At 35.8% G+C, this 23,091-nt stretch overlaps 1 protein-coding gene and 1 long non-coding RNA gene across 2 annotated transcripts; one reads left to right on the top strand and one right to left on the bottom strand.

Annotated features, from left to right (window-relative positions):
• Positions 1-3,300: 3,300 nt before the first annotated feature.
• LOC120080177 lies at positions 3,301-4,927 on the top strand. Its single transcript, XR_005482435.1, has 4 exons — positions 3,301-3,770; positions 3,859-3,931; positions 4,017-4,096; positions 4,625-4,927. It is a non-coding gene; the product is annotated as an uncharacterized LOC120080177 (long non-coding RNA).
• A 12,476-nt stretch (positions 4,928-17,403) lies between these two features.
• Positions 17,404-21,510, bottom strand: LOC120080393 (pre-mRNA-splicing factor 38). Its single transcript, XM_039035045.1, has 6 exons — positions 21,045-21,510; positions 20,258-20,379; positions 20,023-20,113; positions 19,641-19,770; positions 19,474-19,544; positions 17,404-18,143 (listed from the first exon to the last, which is right to left on the bottom strand). Exons 1-6 carry the CDS (start codon positions 21,332-21,334, stop codon positions 17,636-17,638), a joined length of 1,212 nt encoding a protein of 403 aa, XP_038890973.1. The 5' UTR covers positions 21,335-21,510; the 3' UTR covers positions 17,404-17,635.
• Positions 21,511-23,091: the final 1,581 nt, after the last annotated feature.

The following is a 23,091-nucleotide window of genomic DNA, read 5'->3' on the forward strand; positions in this document are numbered from 1 at the left end:
TCACCGCATAACACGACCCTTTGTATAATCTTCACAGTCGGTCTCAAACTCAGTATCATGTATCAGTATCTTCTATCTTGTATCATAATAGCTTAGGTTTACTTTTATGCACTTTTATTTTATTATCGCAACTTTTTTTTACTGCAATATTTTACTTTACCGCAATTTTAGATACCTGTACAAATACACTTTTTATTAATTGAAAAACCCTCGGTTGCATATATCACGAACGTAATGTATTAACTATGCAATCCCTGTGTTCGACCTCAGATCACTTCGAGAAACTTGCGGTAGAATTATACTTGGTTTCAATGCAAGGAAACTTATGACAACGCATAGCATACTACTAGCATTTCATTAATAACGCATACCTCTAGAAGTAGTATCACATAAAATCTGAATAAGCATAACACATCATCCACATTCCATTTCCATCATTCATCACTGTCCATGTGCTTATTTAACAGTACCAGAAAAGCTATAGTTTTGTTGACTATTTTCTTGTAAACACGAGGTTCTCAATATTTTGTTCAAAACCATAAGATTTTATTACAGTGTCAAATCTTATATTCCATGACCAAGATGCTTGTTTTACCTAATAAGTTCTCGACTTTTGCCTTATACTTTTTGAACTTTTCTAGAGTTTCGGACATATGATGCATTAGGTAAATATAGTTGTATTTTGAATAGTTATCAATAAAACTGATGAAATACTCAGATCCTCCTCGAGCTTTAACATTCATTGGACTACAAAGATCTGAATGTACAAGTTCCAAAGGTTCTTTGACTCTAAGATCTTTTCCTGGAAAAGATTTTTGGTCAATTTTCCCTCAATACATGACTCACATGGAGGAAGAGAATTGTCTTCTAACTAATTTAGTAGTCCATTTTTTACTAATGTCTCAATCCTATTGAGATTTATGTGTCCAAGTCTTAAGTGCCAAAGATAGGCATTAGGAGAAATCTTTGTTTCTTATTTTGAGTTTTGGTTGTTTTAAACACTTTTATGTTTAAAATTGCTTTTGCCTTAGTTGATTTTAACACATATAAGTTATTTTCAAGTTTAGCAGAACATATGTGAACAACTCTTGAACTAATGAACACTTCATTTACATCAAAAGTAACTTTGTACATATGTTCTAGTAAACAGGATACAGAGATTAAGTTCCTTTTCATATTAGGTACATAGTATACATTTTTTAGCAAAATGTAAGCTTCTCTAAAAAAATAACTTGAGATCTCCCACTGCATGAGTTGAAATGACTCCACCTATTCCCACCTTGAAAGTCATCTCGCTCTTCGTTAGCTGCTTCCAAGAACTAGTTTCCTGAATGAAAGTGCAAATATGATCAGCGGCGCCTGAATCCAATATCCATGATAAATGAGAACTTAATAAATCAGATTTACCTTGGTTTGCCTTCTCAGTTTTTTCTTTACAATATATTTTGGGCAATTTTGCTTCCAACGCCTATCAACATTGCAGTGGAAACATTTTCCTTTTGCAACTTTAGTCTTGCTCTTTTTAGCAGAAGACTTCTTCCTTTTTCCCTTTCTCTTCATTTGGATACTTTTATCTTTTAAAGGACTAGACTTCTTTTCTGAAGGTTTTGTACTAGATGTAGATCCCATCAAAAATTTCTTTTGGGTAACAACATTTGCTTCCCCTTCTTGACTTTTATTTTTCGCTAATGATTTATAAATTTGGAGTTCATTTAGAAAAGTTGTCAAATAATAATCATTCTTATTCATCACAGCGCTTGTGCGAAAAGTTAGGAAGCTCTTCGGAAGAGATTCCATGATCATACTGACTTGCCTTTTCTCGCCTATGGCAACGCCATTTGCTTCCACAACATTGAAGTGGACCATCATGTACATAACGTGTTCCCTAACAAAGGTCCCTTCCTTCATGCGGGAATTGTAAATGTATCTTATACCATCGTGTCAAACAGATGAGGATGGTTGCCCAAACATCCCTTGTAACGACTCCATGATCTCCCTAGCGATGACCATGGATTCATGCTTTTTAGTAAGCACATCAGATATACTCACTAAAATATAGGTTTTGGCCTTTTCATTAGCCCTAACCCATCTGTCATAGGCATCCTGAACATTTCGGTTTGTATTTGAACTGTGAAGAGGAGGACATTCCTCCATTAAAACAAATTTCAAATCATCAACAATTAGTATTGTATTTATGTTTATTTCCAATTTGAATAACCCTCGCCATTGAACTTATCAGAAGCTAAGAGTTGAATTATCGAGTTCAACATGCTAAAACATTAATAAATTCTATCAGAAAATTCCTTCTAAATCTAATTTTTTTTTATCAAAAATAATAAAGTACCCAAAGTTCTTTATTTATTTGTAACGATATTTTAGTGAGTCAGGATAGATGATACCAAGGGGCAGTCAAATACTTCTTCACTAAAGCAAGACATTCTTGACTGAACATTAATTCGAGAATAACTCTTTCTTCTATTAGTTATTTAGTTACCATTTTCGGTCAAGAACTTACTAACAACTCTTGTAAGTGTGACCTTCCATTTTTAGATTTGATAGAACAATATCAACAAGCCCCCGAATTGGAAGACAATGTTGAAGACGGAATTAAGAAATCCTATTCATTTTTTTAAGTTTAAGTTGTTCTTAATCTTATGTTACAACCCTCTGAGGGGATCATAGCAGAAAACTACCTAATACCGCCTAAAAATGACAGTGGGTGCAACATAAGAATCTCACGGTTTAAACTAACAGAAGAGACCGTAGAATATGCTGACACATTTCCTGCACCCACTTACTATGAACGACTTCCCCTATTCACGTTGTTATTGACCCATGCAAATACTTTCTAAATGGAGTAGTCGCGGTAAAAATGACACGAAGCCAAGGATGGATCCCACGGTGTGAACTCTTAGGGACATGAGAGCTAAAAATAATATATCATATATATTATTAATCTCCCACTGAAGTGTTCTAAATGTTTGGGTATATTCTTTTACTTAGGTGTATTCCAGCTAAAAAACATCCTAAGTCTATGTGGTTAATCCAAGTATAACGTTTATATTTGGATTTTAACCTATGATGTCTATAACACCCTACAGTAATTTCAGTAATTTTTATTATTTGAGGGAATTTTTGGAATTTTTGACTTCAAGTGTAATTGCAGGAAATTAATGGATTTGACGTTGAAATTTTTCAACTTAAAAATTTATGGCAGGAATTAATTTCATTTTTAGGAAAGAAAGTAAGTTAATAAAATAAAGTGGAATAAGGAAATGAATAAAAGAAAGTTTATTTTATTTCCTTTGTAGTCTTTATTTTTTAAAAAACAAAAAAACAAAAAATCAAATTTTCCCTTCTCCTTCTTCCTCACGTCACGCGCCCCCCTCGTGAAAACACTCGCCGTCGAACCTCCCAGCAGCCACGCTTTCCGCCGAGCCCAACGCCGACAAATAGTCGCCAACCTTGAAGCGCCGCTGACCGCCGTTGTTTGGACTCGTCGGATCTGAAGCCGAACGCCAGTGCGTCGCCCCTTCCGAGCCACAAGCAGCCCTTCAGCCGTTGTTGCGAGCCACCCGAGCACTAAAGTTGAACGCACCTGGATCGGACGCCAAACGACCGTTATGAGCCTCCGCCCAACCGAGCCGCTCGTCCAGATCCCCTCCAGCTGCGTGTCCGTCGCTTCCGCCGCCCCAGTCGCACCTTTGCCGATCACTGTCGTCCCTTCTGCGTTGGGTCCGCTTTGGTCTTCGTCGGACTCTTAGATTTAGGTAAGAGCGGTTGAGATTTGGAAGGTTCTTAGTTGCCCATTAAATTTTGGATTCTTTTTTGTTGATGCCGATTATATTTGGAATTTAGATCCAAGATTGGAGTACTTCAAAGTGCGCAACTTGTTGTCCAGCGGATTTGAGTTTGTTCGGCAAGTAGTTTGGTAAGCGTTGTGATCTTTGTTGTTGGTTGTTGGGCACCAATTGATTATTGGACTAAATGATGGTTTAATTTTATGTATTTTGAAGGTTCCAATTCATCATCCATTGGTAAGAGGAGATTTTGGAGGCAAAATCTTGCGAGTGTTTGTTGATCAAGTTTCGTTTGGGTAAGTTAATTGGTGATCGTTGGACTAAATTTGTATGTTTGGGTCTTGGTTCCAAAGATTAAAATTTAGTATTAGGGGACTTAATTCTTGTTGGAGATCATTAGCTTGGATTAATATTTGAATTTGACTTCGAGGTAAGTAATCTTACTACTGAATTGCTCACGGGCCAGACACTAGATATATGCCAGCATCATAGATGAATATTATGACAGAACGATAGCATGATAGATAGATAGTATAGTATGACTGATATATGTTCTTGTATGAGAATCTGAAAGATTTATTTGTGCATGTAGATACTTACTAGTAGGAGGTGATACTTGATTCACTGAGGTTGTATTTGATATGAGGATATTGAGGCATATATGCATGTTGTATAGCCATGATATTGAGGTGTATATGTATGTTATAGAACCATGTTGTGATAATTGTGATGTTGAGATTGTGATAATATCTTTACTGGTTAGTTAGATGCCCACTAGATATTATGTTTCCTTCGGAATTCACCAGATATTGTGTTTCCTTCAGGATTCACCAGATTGTGTTTCCTTCGGGATTCACCAGGGGTTGTTTCACCAGAGGTAGTGAGCATACTTAACTACAGTAGGATAGAAATCAGTTTTTCATGTATGTATGTGTCCCATGAGAACTAAAGCAGTTTTTATGTTCTACCAGAGGTAGGCATCTAGAAGACATAAATGTCTAGCCCGACCCCAGTAGTGGGGTTACTTACTGAGTATTTTATATTCATCCTTTCTCATGCTATTGTTTCAGGTAAAGATAGAGACGCACCGACGATTGACAAGCGGAATTCGTGATCGAGCCACTAGGACCAGTTTTATGCTTCCGCTCATGATATTTAGATTTCTTTCCATGTTTTTTTCAACTTTTAGTTTTGTTGTTTGAAACTTACTATTAAGAATTGTTTTCAGACTTATTATTATCATTTATGATTTATGACTACCCTATTATTTATTTTAATATTTGAATTTAATGAAGGACTATTGAACTTACCTTATTTATTTAGCATTTATTTCACCATAAAACGATGTCGTTTTAAGTTCTATGCATGCATGTATTTAGTAACGGCCTAACTTAAGTCCTAGGGGGTCGGGTTGTTACAATGTCTAAGTGATAAAATCATTTTATTATCTCACACCGCACTTGTATGCTCATAAAACTGGGTTATCAACGCTCAATAATTCGATTATAATCTCCATGTAGCAGATGTTTCGTAAACTGTAACTTAAATACCTCCAGCCTTAGACAGGATTATAGACCGATTGAGTTTGTAACCAAAGTTTTACAAGATAATGACCTATTTTAACTATTAAAACAAGTTGTTATTTGTTAACCCTAAGTGAGCATGTTGCTTCAATTTGTTATAGATTTTAAATATCTAACTTATTTTATAACACTTTATAAAATTATAAACATGCTATAACATACATCAAGCATTCCAGATTTTAATATAATAATTATATTAAACACATGAAACCCTAATCGTACATACTATATATTATAACATTTTATAACATATTTTCAATGCATGATTCATGTTTCCTATGGTGGGATTTTAAATCTACATGGCATGCTTTATGCACATACAAGACTTAATTTAATTGAACATACATTCATAATGCATAAATAATTAAACACATACTGAAATGGGCTAGTTTTGGCATCCTAAATAAGCAAACAAATTAATTATTACATTAATAATTAAAAATCAGCTTCCCAAAGCCTCTAGACCGCACAAACTGAATCGAACCAGACCTGAACCATCTGAACTGGACTTCCATGGCTTCAAAAAGGGTTGAACCGGTCAAAATCAAGTTGAATCGGAACACCAAGGCCTGAACTGGTCAAACCGATTTAGTCGAACCATTGGATGAATGGCACGCGCAGAAACTGGGTTGGGATGAACAGTGTCGCAACGCTTCATCCTAGCGTTGCAACGCCTCGGGATATCTTCTTGATATCTGGGCTAGTTGAAGAACGACGTTGCAACATTATGAAGGTAGCGTTGCAACACTGTCTCATAGAGGCTTCAATTTTAAAATTCTACTGCTGAGCTTACTCCGGATTGTATGAACCGTTGAAGGTCCTGGAACAGAACAATGGGATCGACCAAATACACAAAATTTACAGAACATAAACTTTACAGCAAAAACATATAGATTATGCATTTAAAAGAAAATTGCAGATAAATTGCAAAATAGTAAAAGGGTTTAAGAAACCTTACCCTTGAAAAACTCTTCTTCATAGGATTCCTTCTTCAAATCTTGTCACGAACAATCTCGAACCCTCTAGGCGCCAATGAGGATACCACCACGAACGTTACCTATGTATTCTCTGGATGAGAATCCAAAAGTTTTGTGAGCTCTCTTTTTACTTCCCCACTACCACATTTTCATAAATCAATTTAATATATAAATTTGTATGATAACTACCTCATCATATAATATATATTAAACTATATGTTATATCAAATATAACACATAACTTATAGTGTCTATTCTCTTACCAATGACATTTAATATAAATCCCATTTATATTAAATTTAGTTATGTGAATCAAATTCATATAATTAATATTTGAATCGTATTCAAATATTTATTTCCTCTTAAATAAACTTTATATTATAGTGTATCAAAATATATTATAGTAATTATATCATATATAATTAGATTAAATTAATTATATCACATATAACTAATTCTCTCAATGAATTTGAACAATTAAAATTAATCCAAAAATTGATTCTCATTAAATCTCGTTGAGCTATAGAGGAGACTTCATGGACCTGTAGCTTGAAACTCCAACGGTACATGAATAATTAATTAAATTATTCACCATCTGTTAACTGTCATGCACTCCACTGACGACGGTTGCATTCTGCACACTACTGATATATTTCTGTGTTCATTGGATATAACCAATCAACAGTACGACGACCTTTCACAAATTGCTCATAAGTACAGCTAGGCCAAAATACCGTTTTTCTCCTATGGTTACATCTAATTCCTTAAATACTACTGATCCCTCTAATGAACAATAAATCATAGTCCAATTATGACCAAACCCCTCTCGGGCCAAGAGAGGGTGTGGCGCTACATTGTTCAATCTCCGGAACCAGCTCTTAAGGGAGTAATTTATCTACTTGCCCCAACATTGGGGAAGGAGTGAATTCCTTCTTGTATAGTTGTGTTCTCAGCTCCCCAATCAAATGAATCCCTAAAATGGTAGGCTTGTTGAGTCGATGATCTGGCCACTCTCATCCATATAAATCAAAGGACCGCCTTTATAGGCAGAAGTTCACAACTCACTAGGATTCAGGTCATGTTACCTATGGTCATCCTGGTTAAATGTAAGTCTCTCTTATGAACGGCGTTATATAATGAGACTTAACATTTCGTGGTCTGATCTTATATAAACTCCTTTGTATAAAATATCCCCGCTCACATATCTCCACATAAATGATCAGGATCAGATCATTTGTAGTACTTTACAATAATTTTAACATCTACAAAGCATGTCATACTCGTAGTGTTACCTGAAGGAACTTTTAACGAAAAGCATCCATAAGCACGTTCGAATCTTTTCGATTTTATTGTGATCGAAATATAACACATACATTCCAACAGATAGTTATGCAAATTAATACTAATTAACGACGTGCTTCGATAAATGAAATACAAGGAAAAGAGTTCTCATATCAGTTGAAGACTCTCTTCAAACGTTGAACTCATAAGCAGTGGAAGAACCTCTACGCGCTGTATCACCCAACAAATCAGTCGGCTGTGGCAGCACGATCGTCTACACGAACGATAGCAACACAAACAGTCACGATCAAGAAAGCAGTGGGGACGACACCACCAGTTAGAGCTCTTAGTATTCTCGGAGTGAGAATCCAAAGTGTGGTCTTTGGTGAATTTGGTAGAGGTAGGAGAAAAAACAAATTGTGTAGACGATAAACAAGTGGGAGAGAAAGAGCTATCGAATAGCAGGGATGCTTATCGTTTAGAAGAAGCTACACGATCGTGTAGGTTTTACTAAGCGATTGTTTAATAAAAGGTAGACGATCGTTTAGAAAACTCGGCACGCTATACGATCGTTTAGGGACAGGCGTGCGATCGTTTAGGTGCTGGTGTGCAATTTTTTAAACAATGAGCTACTATCGTATAGGCTCTCAAGCTAGACGATAGTTTACATTTCCCCACCGATTGCGAATTTTTGAACTTTTTTCAAAATGAAACAAATTTTTATTTTATTCTTCGGTTACAATAACCGACTTTGGATTCTCCTACTATCGCATGATCGAGGAGAGGTTTTCGGCCAATTATCATATAATTAACCAATTTAATAATTAATGAATATAATCATATTATATTCTTACCCTATAGTTTGATATCACATATCTACTATAGTAATTTCTCCTCCACTTGATATAAATCATATTTATATCTAATTTCCTCCAAAATAATGTATCTCATACATTTAGTCAATATATCATTATATTAATCGAACTCCCTCTTGTCAATTTAAACATTTCAAACTGACCCAAACACTAATTCTCGACTTTATCCAAGCTACCCAGGGATCTAATGGACTTGTGGCTCGAAGGCTCCAATGGTACATGAATAGCTAACTAAACTCTTTAGCCACGAGATCCACCATCCGTTAACTGCCAGGCATTCCACTAAAAACCAACAGCTGAACTCTTCTTACACCAGATATATTTCTGTGTCCATCAGGATATAACCAATCATGAGTACCATGACCCTTCACAGATGCTCATAAGTACAGTTCGGCCAATTTACCATTTTGCTCCTGTATTTTACATCTCACTCCTTAAGTACCACTGATTCCTCTAATAAACAATACAACATAGTCCAACTATGTGTGAACGCCTCTTAGACCAAAAGAAGGTGTGTGGCGTCACATCGTTCAAGCCCTAGAATCGGCCTTTAAGGGAGCTATCTATTTACTTACCCTGCTTCGGGGAAGGAGTGAATTCTATCTGTTTGTAGCTGAGTTCCCAACTCCCAAATCAGATGAATCTCCAAAATGGAAGGTTTGAAATCGGCGACCTGGCACTCGCACCCATACAAATCAAAGGACAGCTCTCAATGGCAGGAGTTCCCAACTCACTCAGGATTGAGGTCATGTTACCTCATTTGCTCATCCAAAATGAAGTTCTCTGTCATGAACGGTGTTATATAACAAAGACGTTAACACTTCATGGTCAAGTCTTATACAAACCTCTTTGTATAGGACGCCTCTGCTCGCATTCCCCTACACGAATGATCAGGATCAGACCATCTGTGACAAGTCACAACACTTTATGGACCATTCCACAAAGTGGACCGCATCCGTAGCATTACCAGGATAAGGTTTCCCTCCTATATCTATATACTACAGACCATTTTGGTTATCATTCAAGACATGATCCACTTGTATGTCACCACATACATGCTTAAGTTACATATAGATAAAGGGGATTTTATGTTTATTGGTTTGTGGTAAAGCAAATAAAACATACAACTGAGCAAAAATAAGATGTGAATTAAATATCATATATTATACAACACAAGCGTTCGTACAAACTGCTACGGACACGAGACTTTAGGGCATCAACCTCGACAATACTAAGATAAGGTATCCAACTTTATCCATCTACTACAGGCCATTTAGGTTATCACTTAAACATGATCCACATGTATGTCTCTACAAACATGTTTAAGCTACAAAGATAACCTTGGATGTTAGTTTATTGGTTTGTGGTTAATGCAACTAATTTTAAGATAAAACATCTCATATTTTATTACATAAATAAAATGAAATTATGGATCCCTACGAGATTTAGGACATAAACCCCAACAATCTCTCACTTGACCTAAAGCTAGTGGGGCCTACAATGTAAAAGTCATACTAAAATACAAAGTACACAAACAATAAACTTAGGCATAACATGCCCAATACAAAACTCCCCCTTGCTCTAGTCTAAACATGGCCTGTTCCATAAAACCCACACTTTGCAGGTGACCCTTAAATACCTTAGTCGTGAGGGCCTTTTGTAAATAAACCAGCAACAATGTACTCTGAAGCTATCTGCATGACAATCACGTCCCCTCGATGCACAATCTCTCGAATGAGATGATACTTCTGCTCTATGTGCTTCTCGTATTTGTGACTCCAAGGCTCTCGAGAATTAGTCACAACACTACTATTATCACAATAAAGTATGATGGGCTTTGACATGTCTGGAATATCTTCCAAATCAGTCAGAAACTTTCTGAACCAAACAACTTCCTTAGCAGCTTCACAAGCTGCTATGTACTCAGCCTCCATGATGGAGTCAGTAATGCACCCTTGTTTTGTGCTCCTTCAGACTAATGCTCTTTCGTTAAGAGTGAACATTGATCCTAATATGAATTTCCTAGAATCCTTATCAGTCTAAAAATTAGAGTCTGTGTATCCTGTAAGGATTAAATCCTTAGAACCATATACGAGCATGTAGTCCCTCATTATCCATAGATACTTGAGAATATTTTTAACGGCGGTCCAATGAACATATCCTGGATTAGACTAATATCTACTAACTATCCCCACCGCATAGCAGATGTTAGGTCTAGTTGAGGATATTTTTAACGGCGGTCCAATGAACATCGCATACATCAGTCTGCCAACAGTTGATGTATAAGGGATTTGTCTATTTTCTCAACTTCTTGAGGTGTCTTAGGGCACTGTTCCTTAGACAATGTAACTCCATGCCTGAAAGGTAGCAAACCTCTCTTGGAGTTCTGCATCGAATACTTGATAAGCATTTTGTCAATGTGCGATGCTTAAGACAGAGCTAGCATTTTGTTCTTTCAATCTCTTAAGATCTGAATTCCTAAAACAAACTAAGCCTCTCTCCCAAATCTTTCATTTGGAATTGGGTTGCTAACTAGTTATTAACTTCAGTCAGTAGACCTACATCATTATTAATGAGTAGGATATCGTCTACATACAACACTAGAAAAGCTACTGAACTATTGATGATCCTCTTGTATACACAAAGCTCATCAACATTCTGATTAAAACCATAAGATTTGATTGCAGTATCAAACCTTATATTCTAAGATCGAGAAGCTTTCTTCAGTCTATAAATGGATCGATTAAGCCTACAAACCTTTTGCTCTTGACCTTGGGTTATGAATCCCTCAGGCTGCTCCATATAAATGGTCTCCTCAAGATTGTCATTCAGAAAAAAAATCTTGTCGTTCACTTGCCAAATCTTATAGTCATAATATGAGACAATGGATAGGAGGATCCGAATAGACTTTAACATGGAAATAGGTGAAAAATTCTCCTTATAGTCGACTTTCTCATCATGGGTATAACCCTTTACCACTAGTCTAGCCTTGAAGGTTTGCACCTTCCCATCAGCACCTCATTTTCTCTTGTAGGTCCATTTGTAACCTATAGGTTTAACCCCATCAGGTATATCTATAAGATCCCAAACTGAATTAAAGTACATCGACTCCATTTCGAGATCCGTGGTTTTGATCCACTCATCTTTGTCAACATCCTCTATTGCCTTCTTGTAAGATAATAGGTCCTCAACATCTCCGTCAACTACCATAGCTAAGACTTCCGTTAAACCCATATAACAGACAGGTGATTTTGCAACCCTCCTCGAGGTTCCCTCAACGCTTGAGGTGGATTTGACGTACTACATGATCTAACTTCAACAATTCTTGTTGAAGTGTTGGGTTATTCAACAACTCTCGTTGAAAGTTTAGTAGATTCCTTGGAAAGTTCATTCAATACAACCTTACTGCGGGGCTTGTACTTCCTTATGTGGTCTTCTTCCAGAAAAGTAGCGTTTGTCAATACAAACACTTTGTTTTCTTTAGGGTCGAAGAAGAAACCACCTCTCGTTTCTTTGGGGTAGCCTACAAATAGGCATAGTTTTGAACGAGGTTCCAGTTTCTTAGGATTTGCCTCAAGCACATATGTTGGGCAACCCCAAATTCTGAAATGAGGTAAACTAGTTTTACGACCATTTCATAACTCCAAAGGTGTTCTGGTAACACTTTTAGATGGAATGAAGTTCAAAATATATGTTGTAGTCTCTACTTTATAACCTCAAAACGAGTCAGGTAAGGAAGCATAGCTCATCATAGACCGAACCATATCCAACAGGGTTAAATTTCTCCTTTCTGATACACCATTTTATTGAGGTGTACCAGGTACTGAGAGTTGGGATACAATTCCATGTTCTATCAAATAGTTTTGGAATGTTAGATTCATAAACTCTCCACTTCGATCATATCGAAATGTCTTAATAGTTCCATTTAATGCATTTTCAACTTCAGTCTTGAACTCTTTGAACTTTTCAAAAGATTCAGACTTATGTTGCATTAAATAAACAAACTCATATCTTGAATAATCATCAGTAAAAGTGATGAAATATAAACCTCTCCTTGTTTTAACATTCATTAGACCATAGAGGTCTGAATGTACCAACTCTAGAGGTTCTTTGGCCCTGTGACCTTTTCCAGTAAAGGGTCTTGTAGTCATTTTTCCTCCAAGGTATGACTCGCACACAGGTAAAGAACTTTCTTCTAACTCGCTTAAAATTACATTCTTCACTAATCTCTCCATCCTATTGGGATTAATGTGCCTCAATCTTCAGTGCCAAAGTTAGACATTTTCTTTAGGAGAAATTTTAAGTCTTTTATGTTGAGTTACTGTAGTTTTAAACATTTCAGTGTTATTGAGGACTTTAGTTGCTAACGGTCTTAGCACATAAAGGTTGTTTTCCAGTTCTGCAAAATAAATATTAACACCATTTTTTAAACTAAACACTTTATTTACATGGAAGTTGATACAATAAGATTGTTCGAGTAAACACGTTATAGAAATTAGGTTCCTTTTTAAACCAGGAACTACATACACATTTCTAGTAAAATGATTTTATTTTGTAAAGTTAGCTGGAGACCTGCGACCCCCACGTCACAGTCGAGACGACGTGTCCATATTCCAACCCCGGCATCGTCATCTCACCAGCATCAAGTTTCCGCTAAGAACTAATTTCCCTGAAATGAAGAACAAATGTAGTTAGGGCGCCGAATCAATAAATCCAGGAAGATCATCCATTCTCCACTGAAACATGTTTCCAAAACAAAGTAAAATCATATTATCTTGGCGCTTTTCTTTTCTGCAAGTACTTAGGACAGTTCCTCTTCCAATGTTCCTGCCTACTTGTAATGGAAAACAGATTCCTTTTGCAACTTTAGCTTTCTTACCCTTTTGGGCAGCAGTTGGTGGGTGAGCTTTCCCTTTTCCACCTCTTCTTCTTCCCACTTTTTGGTGTCGAAGGAAGAAGGTACTGCTTTTGTCCCAAAGGTAAAACCTCTATAAAACCTCTTAGAGGATGAAGCAACATTTGCCTCACCCTTCTGTTTTCCTGTCATCAAGGACTATAAGGTTTGTAAGGCTCATTGAGCAAGGTGGTTAGTTGTAGTCAATCCTGTTCAAAACAGCATTGCTATGGAAGTGTATAAAATTTTTAAGTAAAGATTCCAAAAAAAGCTAACCTGGCTAGGTTCATCGATGACAAACCATTCATCTCCACCACATTGGAAGTGGATGTGAGGCACATGTTCTCGAACAGATGCCCATCTTGCATACGGGTATTGAAGATGTGTTTGAGAGTGTCATGCTTAAGCTCTACAGATAATTGTCCAAACATTCCCCTCAGGGTCTCCATGATCTCACGGGCTATGAGCACAAGCTCATGCTTCTTGGCCAAGACTTCAAAAAGACTCATCAAGATATACGCTCGGCCCTTTTCGTTTGCCCGTGTCCAATGCTCATATGCTTCTTGAACATTTCGAGTAACATTTGGTGCTAGAATGGGAGGATGGTCCTCCACCAGGACAAAACAAAGGTCATCAATGATAAGTATTGTGTTGATCGTATTTTTTCATGAAGTGTAGTTTTCACCCGTTAATTTATCGGATGCGAGTAGATTTAAGGTCGCAGAAGTCATTGTGAAATAAATTTTCAGAAACCATACAAATTATTTATTATTAGTTTATTTGTATTAAACCAACAAGACAACCAATCAATTTTAGCAAAATAGTCTAATGTACCCTAAGTGATATCTGTTTTGCAATGATGTTTCAGTGAGGCAGGACAAAAGTTACCGTAGGGTGATCAAGTGCCCCTTCACTGAAATGAGATAATCTCAACTAATAGACAAAACAACTCCTTATCAAATATTTAAATCATTTTTAAATATTATCAACTCTCTAGAACCATAATGTTTAATTCGTTAATTAAACATCAATTATACCAAATATAATAATCCAAACTCTAAACGAGTTTGAATATTCCAAATTCTCTCAACACGATATTCTAAGGTTTAATCCTTTTACGAGCTAGTAGATGGACCTAATGGACCTACAAAACATGAGCTCCAACGATTTGAGAAAACTCTTTAAACCAAATTAATCACTATTCATTAACTACTGAGACACACCACTATAGCTCAGTAGTTGCACTATTCTCATTGTAGATATATTTCTGTCCACTTGATTTAACCATAATCAGTAAGTCGATCATTCACCGGTCATTCGTATTTACAGCCAGGTCAAAAATATTGTTTTACCCCTATAATACATCTTGTTTCTTAAGTCTCCACTGATCTTCTATTGAACAATTGGTTTATGGTCTAACCAATAAACTAGATCCATCTCAGTCATGAGAGGGTGGGGCCCCTTTGTTCAAGAACAGGAGTCGGTACTTAAAGGAACAACCTATCTGTTGACCCTAAGATGGGTAGGAATGGATTTCGTTTTGCAAGGCTATGTCCTCAGCTATCTATCTAATCTTACCCCTAAAATATGAGGCTTATTAAGCGGTGATGTTGAACCACGCTCATCTATGTCAAGGATAATCCTGAATAAACAAGAGTTCGTAGTTAGCACAGGATTAAGGTCGAGTTACCTTAGGTCATTGAATTGAAATAATCAGTTTTAACAATAAAGTCATCGAGAAAAGTGACTATTTTGTGATCCGGTCTTATGCAAACGTCTTTTGCATAGGATGCCTCCACTCACATGTCTCCACATAAACGACTTTGAGATCACATTGTTTATATCAATATACAAAGTGGGTCGCATCCATAGTATCCCCAGGATAAAGTACCCAGCCTTATTCATATATTTATAGACCTTTTTGACTATATACTAAAACTCTATCCTCTTTTATGTCTCTACATAAAGTTTAAGTATTCATGTTATAGCCTTGGGTTCGTTTACTGGATTTATGAATGAATGCAATTCATAACACCTTTTAAGAAAGAACTCTCAAATAATACCTTTTGTGAATAGAATATGTTTAATGTTTACAAACTGCGAGTTTTAGGACATTTCTAACATATCAAAGATTGAGTCTATCAACGACAGATTTTGCAATATTTATAATTCTTTCAAAATTTTGTTATATACTTGATACTCATTGCAATTACTAATATTTAATGGACCGACTTAAAAATTATAACTAAATGCAGATTTAGTAAAAATGTCTCCAGGTAATTTTCTATTGAGAATATTGATTTTCGATTCGGTCAAAAATACCCCCATCTGGACTTTTCATTTTTAAGAAAGGCTAAAATGGAGAGAAATATAATGTAACAACTAAAAATAAATTGACATTATTTTGTAATTTTTTTATAAAAAATAATAATAAATAAATAAATAAAACCTATTACCTAACCTTATTTTGAATTAATTTCTAGACTCTTAATCTGACAAATTCAAAGAATAAAATATGGCTAGATAGTTTCCACACTAGAAAAACGATGATCTAGATAAGATTGAATTCCCTCAACCTTCTCAACGATTACAATAGTCAAGGAAAATGAGTCCTTTGAACTTGAAGATTTTAAAACTTAGGTCAAAACCTAAAATTTTGGATTATAAATTACGTTTCAACTATTTTAAAATGAAATCTAACCATATCTAAATTATTTTGATTTTTATGCTATTTTACAGACCCACGTATCATAGTTGTTGGATTGCTATACACAATACTCTGGAGTTGGTTTTATATAGGGATCTTATGTGGTTTACACGATTGTAATGTTATAGCATTTGCTAACTTTGTGCTTTACAAATGCTACCACAATCACAATTGCCATGAAGTAGTTAGAAAAAGGACAAGTTTAGCATTCAAAAACCATATAAGTAGTCGAATGCAAGTAGAAATCTTACCATAATTCTATGTAAGAAATACCATTAAAATACATTTCAAACTCATATTAACAAGAATCCAAAACTTTTTAAACTTTTTAACCATACAAAGTTGGCAAATGCTACCGGCTGGAATTTAGTGCAGCATCCTAACAATCTCCTTGCGAGAGCTTGAAAGTACGATATTCTTGTAATGGCTATTTTTTACAGGCTGCTTTGGGATCGAACCCCTCCCGCATTTGGAGAAGTATTTTGTAGAGGAGAAAGGTTATAGGTGGAGAGTGGGATTAGTACACAAATCTGTGTCTGAGGATCCTTGGATTCCTAACTAAACAAATTTTAGACTCATTTAAGCGATAGAGAATCTCCGAAGACAATCTCAAACTTTATTACCTCGAAGGGCAGGTGAAATAAAGAGTTGGTTAAAGAAGCATTTGTTCTACACGATGTGGATGACATCCTTAAGATCCCTTGAAACGGACGACGGTTTCCAAATGAGATTATATGGAGGTAGAATCGGATTCAATCAAAGTCATCAAGTTTTTTAATTTTGAAAATTCTGGCTTTTTTTTAAAAAAAAAAAAAGGCTCTTTTTCTTGCTCCAATAAATATTTCTTGTTTTTATAAAATTCCTATAGAGGAAAACAAGGTTGCTCATAATCTAACAACTTTAGCTTCTTCCAAGTCTTTCTCTTTTTAGAGAGTTTTTTTCCTCCCTCTGTCCCTCATCCTCGAGAGGGATCAATACTCAATATCATGCTCGAACATGTACTTATTAAAAGTGTATTTATTTTCTATCGGTATCTACAGATTGATCACGAGCCGAAATATGGTTTGGACCCTTATGTGTCTTGAGCTTATACTGAATGCAGTGAATATGAATTTTGTAACATTTTCTAATTTTTTTTATAGTCGCCCATTAAAAGGAAATATTTTCTCAATTTTTGTTTTGCCAATTTATCGTAACAGAAAATCAACTCGTATCAATCAATCGAATTTGTTGAATAAGTAGTATTTAACTACCCAAACCCAAAAGTGTGTAAATGTAAATGAATTTTTAGAATCCAAGCATAGGACAAGCAGGTACTGCCATATTTCCAAATGTGGTTTATAAAACTATCATTCGACAAAGACTGTAATGGCATAACAGCAAAGAAATATTATACAGAAATCAGAACCTTCAACCTCTCAAAGGAGCCCAAACTCAACTGATATGGATAACAAGCTCTAACTTCACTTATGCAACATAATTCACTTACAGATCATTTGGAACTGAAGAAAAAACCCTCTACTTGAGAGGTGCCAATCCAAGAGAAGCACGAATCCTATTCCATTCTGCGATTTCCGGATCTTCCTCACCTGCCCCGGCTTCCTTTTTCTCCTTCTTTTCTTTCTTCTTCCTCGGCTCCTCTCTATCCTCCGCTCCATCCCTTCTTCTAGGACTAACACTGCTACGACTGTGCCTCTTCCGGTACTCCCCATCCTCCCGATCTTTACTCCTACTTCGGCTCTTTGAATGGCTCCTTCTCCTACCACGATCTCTGTCTCGTCTCTCCCGCTCCCTGCCTTCCCTTTCCCTATCTCGATCTCTGCCATATTCCTTCTCATCCCTAAGGCGATGGCGATCCCTGTCCCTATCCCTATCTCTGTCTCTATCCCTGTCTCTGTCTCTATCCCTGTCCCTGTCTCGATCCCGATCCCTATCCCTTTCTCGATCTCTATCTCTTTCCCTTCCACGTCCCCGATCTCTATCATAGTCTCTGTCATAGTCCCGGTCTCTATCATAATCTCGGTCCCTGTGATTAAACAAAAGAAATGTGGCGTGTCAAGTGATCAAAATTTTTCCCACTCATTGGAACGGTGTAGTCAGACAGCTCATAAATGCATCTAAGTAACGCATCATAGACAAGAATTTCAGGATTAAAAGATGGGGAATAATGTATCCTATGCTGGATGCACAAACAGGTAATTTCGTAGGAAAAGCAGAAGACGCAGAAAAGCTTAACATTTGGGAAGAACGCCATATATAAACTCGATGGTGCTTGGAAAAAAAAAATCAAATTAGCTTTTTCACCAAAAAGCCAAGGGAAAAGCATGTGATAATTCCCAGCTGTAGTCCCCAAAGATAATCTCTCAATGCAATACAAAAGTAAAATTGAGAAAATGAGATCACTATGATAAACATATGTACGATCCATCATACTTCTCAGCTGCACACTGTCAGTACAGAGAAACCTGGCAGGATCTTGAGAATTTACTGTAGGAAGCAGCAAGCAACCACTGGCTTGAAATACCATGGTCGTGACAGAAAACATGTGAATGTTAATTGACCAGTAAGGACGTAGTAATCCAAAAATAACATATTCCAACTGCTTCCAGCTAACTAGTTTGGAAAAAAACAAACAAACAAACAAACAGAACAAGACTGATTTTTCCACAGAGTGCATCAAAATCAGTAAAAAAAGCCAGATCAAATCACAATTCATTTTATTTAAATAACCTATCATGTCGGGAACAAAAAGAATATATATCTTTATTCTCACAGAAGGCACATTGTCAAACACCAAAATCAACCTAGCACTCACAGAATTAGCATGGCAAAAAAAAAAAAAAAAAACCAACTTAGCACTCAGCTTGACCTACACCACGATGGTCAGAAGGGCAAAGATCTTAGAAGTTAGAAGCAACTAAACCCAATCCCAAGATACTAGATAGGCAAGGGCATGGATTTTCCAGACCAGGCTAATAACTTCATGTGGCACACCACAATTTCCGTTCTCCTATTCATCTTCTAATTTTGTTTGATATAATTTTTCAACTATCACCGACACCAACTCTACTAAGAGAATTGCATTGACAACAAAAAGACTCAAGTAAAACATAAATTTTGCATTAAAATTTGTTAATTCTGGCCTTGGACATTATTATTCACATTCAGCAAAAAAAAAAATGTGATCTACAAATTGAAGGCATCTAATAGATTGGAGATATCAATTAATGGCACCCTCCACAGGAGGAAATATTCACAAATTCAGAAAGGACATCAAAGTTGAATTGCATCCATAAAAAACAAGAGGCGAGGGAGGGAGAAGAAACAGGTAAAACAGAGAAGACAGGGGATCAGACCTGTGTCTGTGACTATCACGCCTTCTGTCTCTGTCTCTCTCCCGCACAGGACTTCTCCCTCGATAATAATTCTGCAGATGCAAGATATCATTATATCAAACAGGTTAGCAAGAATATAAAAATGCAAACTAGATGTTTTTGTATACAAACAGATAATGCGTTTATACCTTCTCATGAATATCATCTTCTAAAGAATCATTAATTGGTTCAGCCTCCTCCTTTTCTTCCTCCTCCTCAAAGTCATCTTCTAGAGCACTTTTCCTTGCAGGCAATGAACCAGAAGATTCAAGGGTCCATCTGCCATTACAAAGTGTATCTTATTTAGGTTAGTCCAAAAGAAGCATCACATTCAAAACTGAACATTAAAGACACATATAAGAGAGAAAACAGAACAGCAACATTTAGAACTTGTGATCCATGTACTTCTGTTTGTCAAACGATGAATAATGCATATTTCTCCTAATGCCCTGATTTTAGTAATATAATATCAACCTCCGCTTGGAAAAAAAATGACTGGAAAAATAACCACGTGAGTAATCAGTACCATACCTCTTTTTGACACGTGGCAGAGCTATGTCACATGAATAATCTTTAGTAAGAAGTTCATCAATGACTTCATCCACGTGTGATAAAGCAAAACCTAATATAAATAAGATCGAATTCATACCTTCTTTTTAGAGAGGAGATCATAACTAGAAATACATTATTGCAACAAGAATCTAGAATCATCTAGTCTTCACAATTACTGATTAGATAAAATTCAAAAAGAGGTCCAGAAGCTTACATCCATCAGCTAGTTTTCTCCTCAATTTCCGATAGTCATTGTACAAAGGTTCCAGGTAGCGATACACGTCGACATCAGTGCCAGTGAGACGCAAGTAAAAGGCACCAAGAACCCGAACATATCTAAGTCCCAAAAGAAAAATGTAACTTCAAAAGTATGCTTGAAAGAGGCTTGAAAACAAACATACCATTTTCAGGAAATCACGAGAGAGAGAGTTTTCACTAAGACAACATAGTTATTCTCCAATAGTCGAAAGATTTAGATCCAAGCAGACAGGGCATTTTCAAGACCATGCAGTATAAAAGCAAAGCAATCATCTCAAGCCAAGGCGAGTAAGCAACAACTTTAAGAACCATAGAAAACCACAACGCATTTCCAATGTACTTCAGTTAGCTAAACCAAAAGCTTAATTCATCCATTTCTTATGCTTATCCTTAGAACTCAAGGACACGGTTATGCAACCTATAGAACAGATCATGTTCAAGTAAGGTCGTCCATTTCTTATGCTTATCAAATCACAATTAACAAACACAGTGCCCGTAAAGAAATTCTTAAAATCATTCACTATCTTAATTTCGAACTCACTGATTGACTGCAAATACTTTCTGACCTACAAGTATTTAGTTTTCATAAATTTCGCAGTAAGTTCCTAAAATCATGGCTTCTTTAATCTCCATAAAACAAACAATTGAAATATTTCTTCCAATTAACCCTACTCCGAAATGCTTCTAGGTAACCAAAATGCATAGTTCTATTTAATGGAAAGTGAAATGACGATAACAATTACTTGTAATCTTCGTTCTTGATGAACTCGATTACGATTTCCTTCTCCGGCTGAATCTGGAGCATCTTCATGACAAGACACATGAACGGCGTGGGCTTGCGGTTTCCACCATATGTACCGCCGAGGTGGTCAAGCTCCATAGCTTTATCAACCAATGTCTCCGCCGTCAACCCAAAACATTGTTCTTTCCAGTAAGTGTTCTGGTAGATCTTAGAGCGAAGAATCTTCTCCACCAGGTTCTGTGGGTTCGTTCCCCTTATGCTTTTCGCAGCTGGGTCGGTTCGATTAGCCATAACTACCAGCTATAGAACAGCAAAATCCGTGTCGGTCCAGGGAAATTGACGGAAAAGATTGATCGAAACCCTAATTCTGACGCCGGACGGGGGAGGATAGAGAAATGAGTCATACAACTTACGAACTACGAATTACAATTGGGCGGAACTGGAAGAAATGGACTCGGGGGAAATGCTCCAATTGTATTTAATTCGATGCCCTAAAATTATTTTTAATTTAAGTTAATTAACTTAAATTAAAACTCGAATTTATGTTCAAAATATTTTCAACTTTAAAAATTATCTTTGTGGATAGATTGGATTGGAGGTGTTCATGGGTTCGATTGGGTTGAGTTGAAAGATTTTTTAAATTTAATTCAATTGTTGAAATTGTAAATTGCTTCAACTCAAATAACCATTGTTAAAAAATAATTCAACCTAACCCAACCATGAAATATTTTGGTTGGGTTGGTTCGGGTTAATCGAGTCATTTATTAAAAATTTTGTTCTAAAAAGAATCAAAACGTAAATATGTAAAAAAAATAAAATAAAAAAAAATAAAACTAACTCAATTTCAATCTATATAGTGAAAATTTTCTTTCTAAAATGCAAATAAACTACTTTTAAGAGTTTTGAATAATAAATTATTAAAAATGTTGAAATTTAATAAAATTAAAATCAATATATGTATAAATAATTGTGTTATAAGTAACGGAAAATGTATATTTTAAAGTTAATAATAAATTCGGATTGGTTCGGGTTGGTTTTAGTTATATTAGGTGAACACATAAACCAACTCAATCCATAAAATTTTCATTTATTTGAACTCAACCCAACCCAAATAAGTTGATAACTCAATTCAAACCACACCAATTGGGTTGGGTTGATCGGTTTTTTCGGGTCATCGGATTTTTTGAACACCCCTAGGTTGGATTGGATTGGGATATTTTAGATCAATTCAAAAATTCAAATTGGTCAGATTGGTTATTCTAATGATCTTCAATCCAATCCTTAAAATTCGGGTTGAATTAGGTTGGATTGTCACATTGTTTATTTTTTTGTTTATTTTCTTTTTTATTACATTTTTATTAATTTAAAATACTTAAATCTAGAGGTGTTCGTGGGTTGATTTGGGTTGGGTTTAGGGATATTTTAGGTCAAACCCTATGGTTCGGTTTGTGTATTTTCCTAACCCAAACTAACCTTTGTTAAATTATGAACCCGAACCAAACCAACAAATATAAAATGGGTTGGGTTGATTCGGTTCCATCGGTTCCCTTAAAAAAAAAAACTCAGAATCGCCAATAAAAAACACATAAGATTCCACAATCCACAAGAACAATGTCCAAAATCTATTATAACAAAACAAGTCTCCAAAATTCACCAGAAAGACCATAATGTCTACAAAATTCAAAATATAGGCAACAATGTTTTCAAATGTCTATAAAATCCATAAGTAAGACTATAATGTCTACAAAAGTCTTCAAAATCCAATAGATTTCAACGACTCATTCATGATCCTGACAAAACTTGCTCCTTGAATAACCCTAAACAAGATTTAAACAATGAATTATATAAGAATACTATCATAATTTCAATATATTAATATAGATTATAAAGTAAATATATAAAAGATGACACTACCTGATCAAACTTGATCACAAGTTTCCAATTATTCAGTTTGCGGAGTAAGATCTAATAACGTCGACTTCACACGTAGCCAATTTTGTGTACATATTAAAGTCTCCACCATCTTAGGACTTAAATAACTTCTAAAA

The sequence above is a fragment of the Benincasa hispida genome, chromosome 6 (genome assembly GCF_009727055.1).
Source record: "Benincasa hispida cultivar B227 chromosome 6, ASM972705v1, whole genome shotgun sequence".
Taxonomy (NCBI): domain Eukaryota; kingdom Viridiplantae; phylum Streptophyta; class Magnoliopsida; order Cucurbitales; family Cucurbitaceae; genus Benincasa; species Benincasa hispida.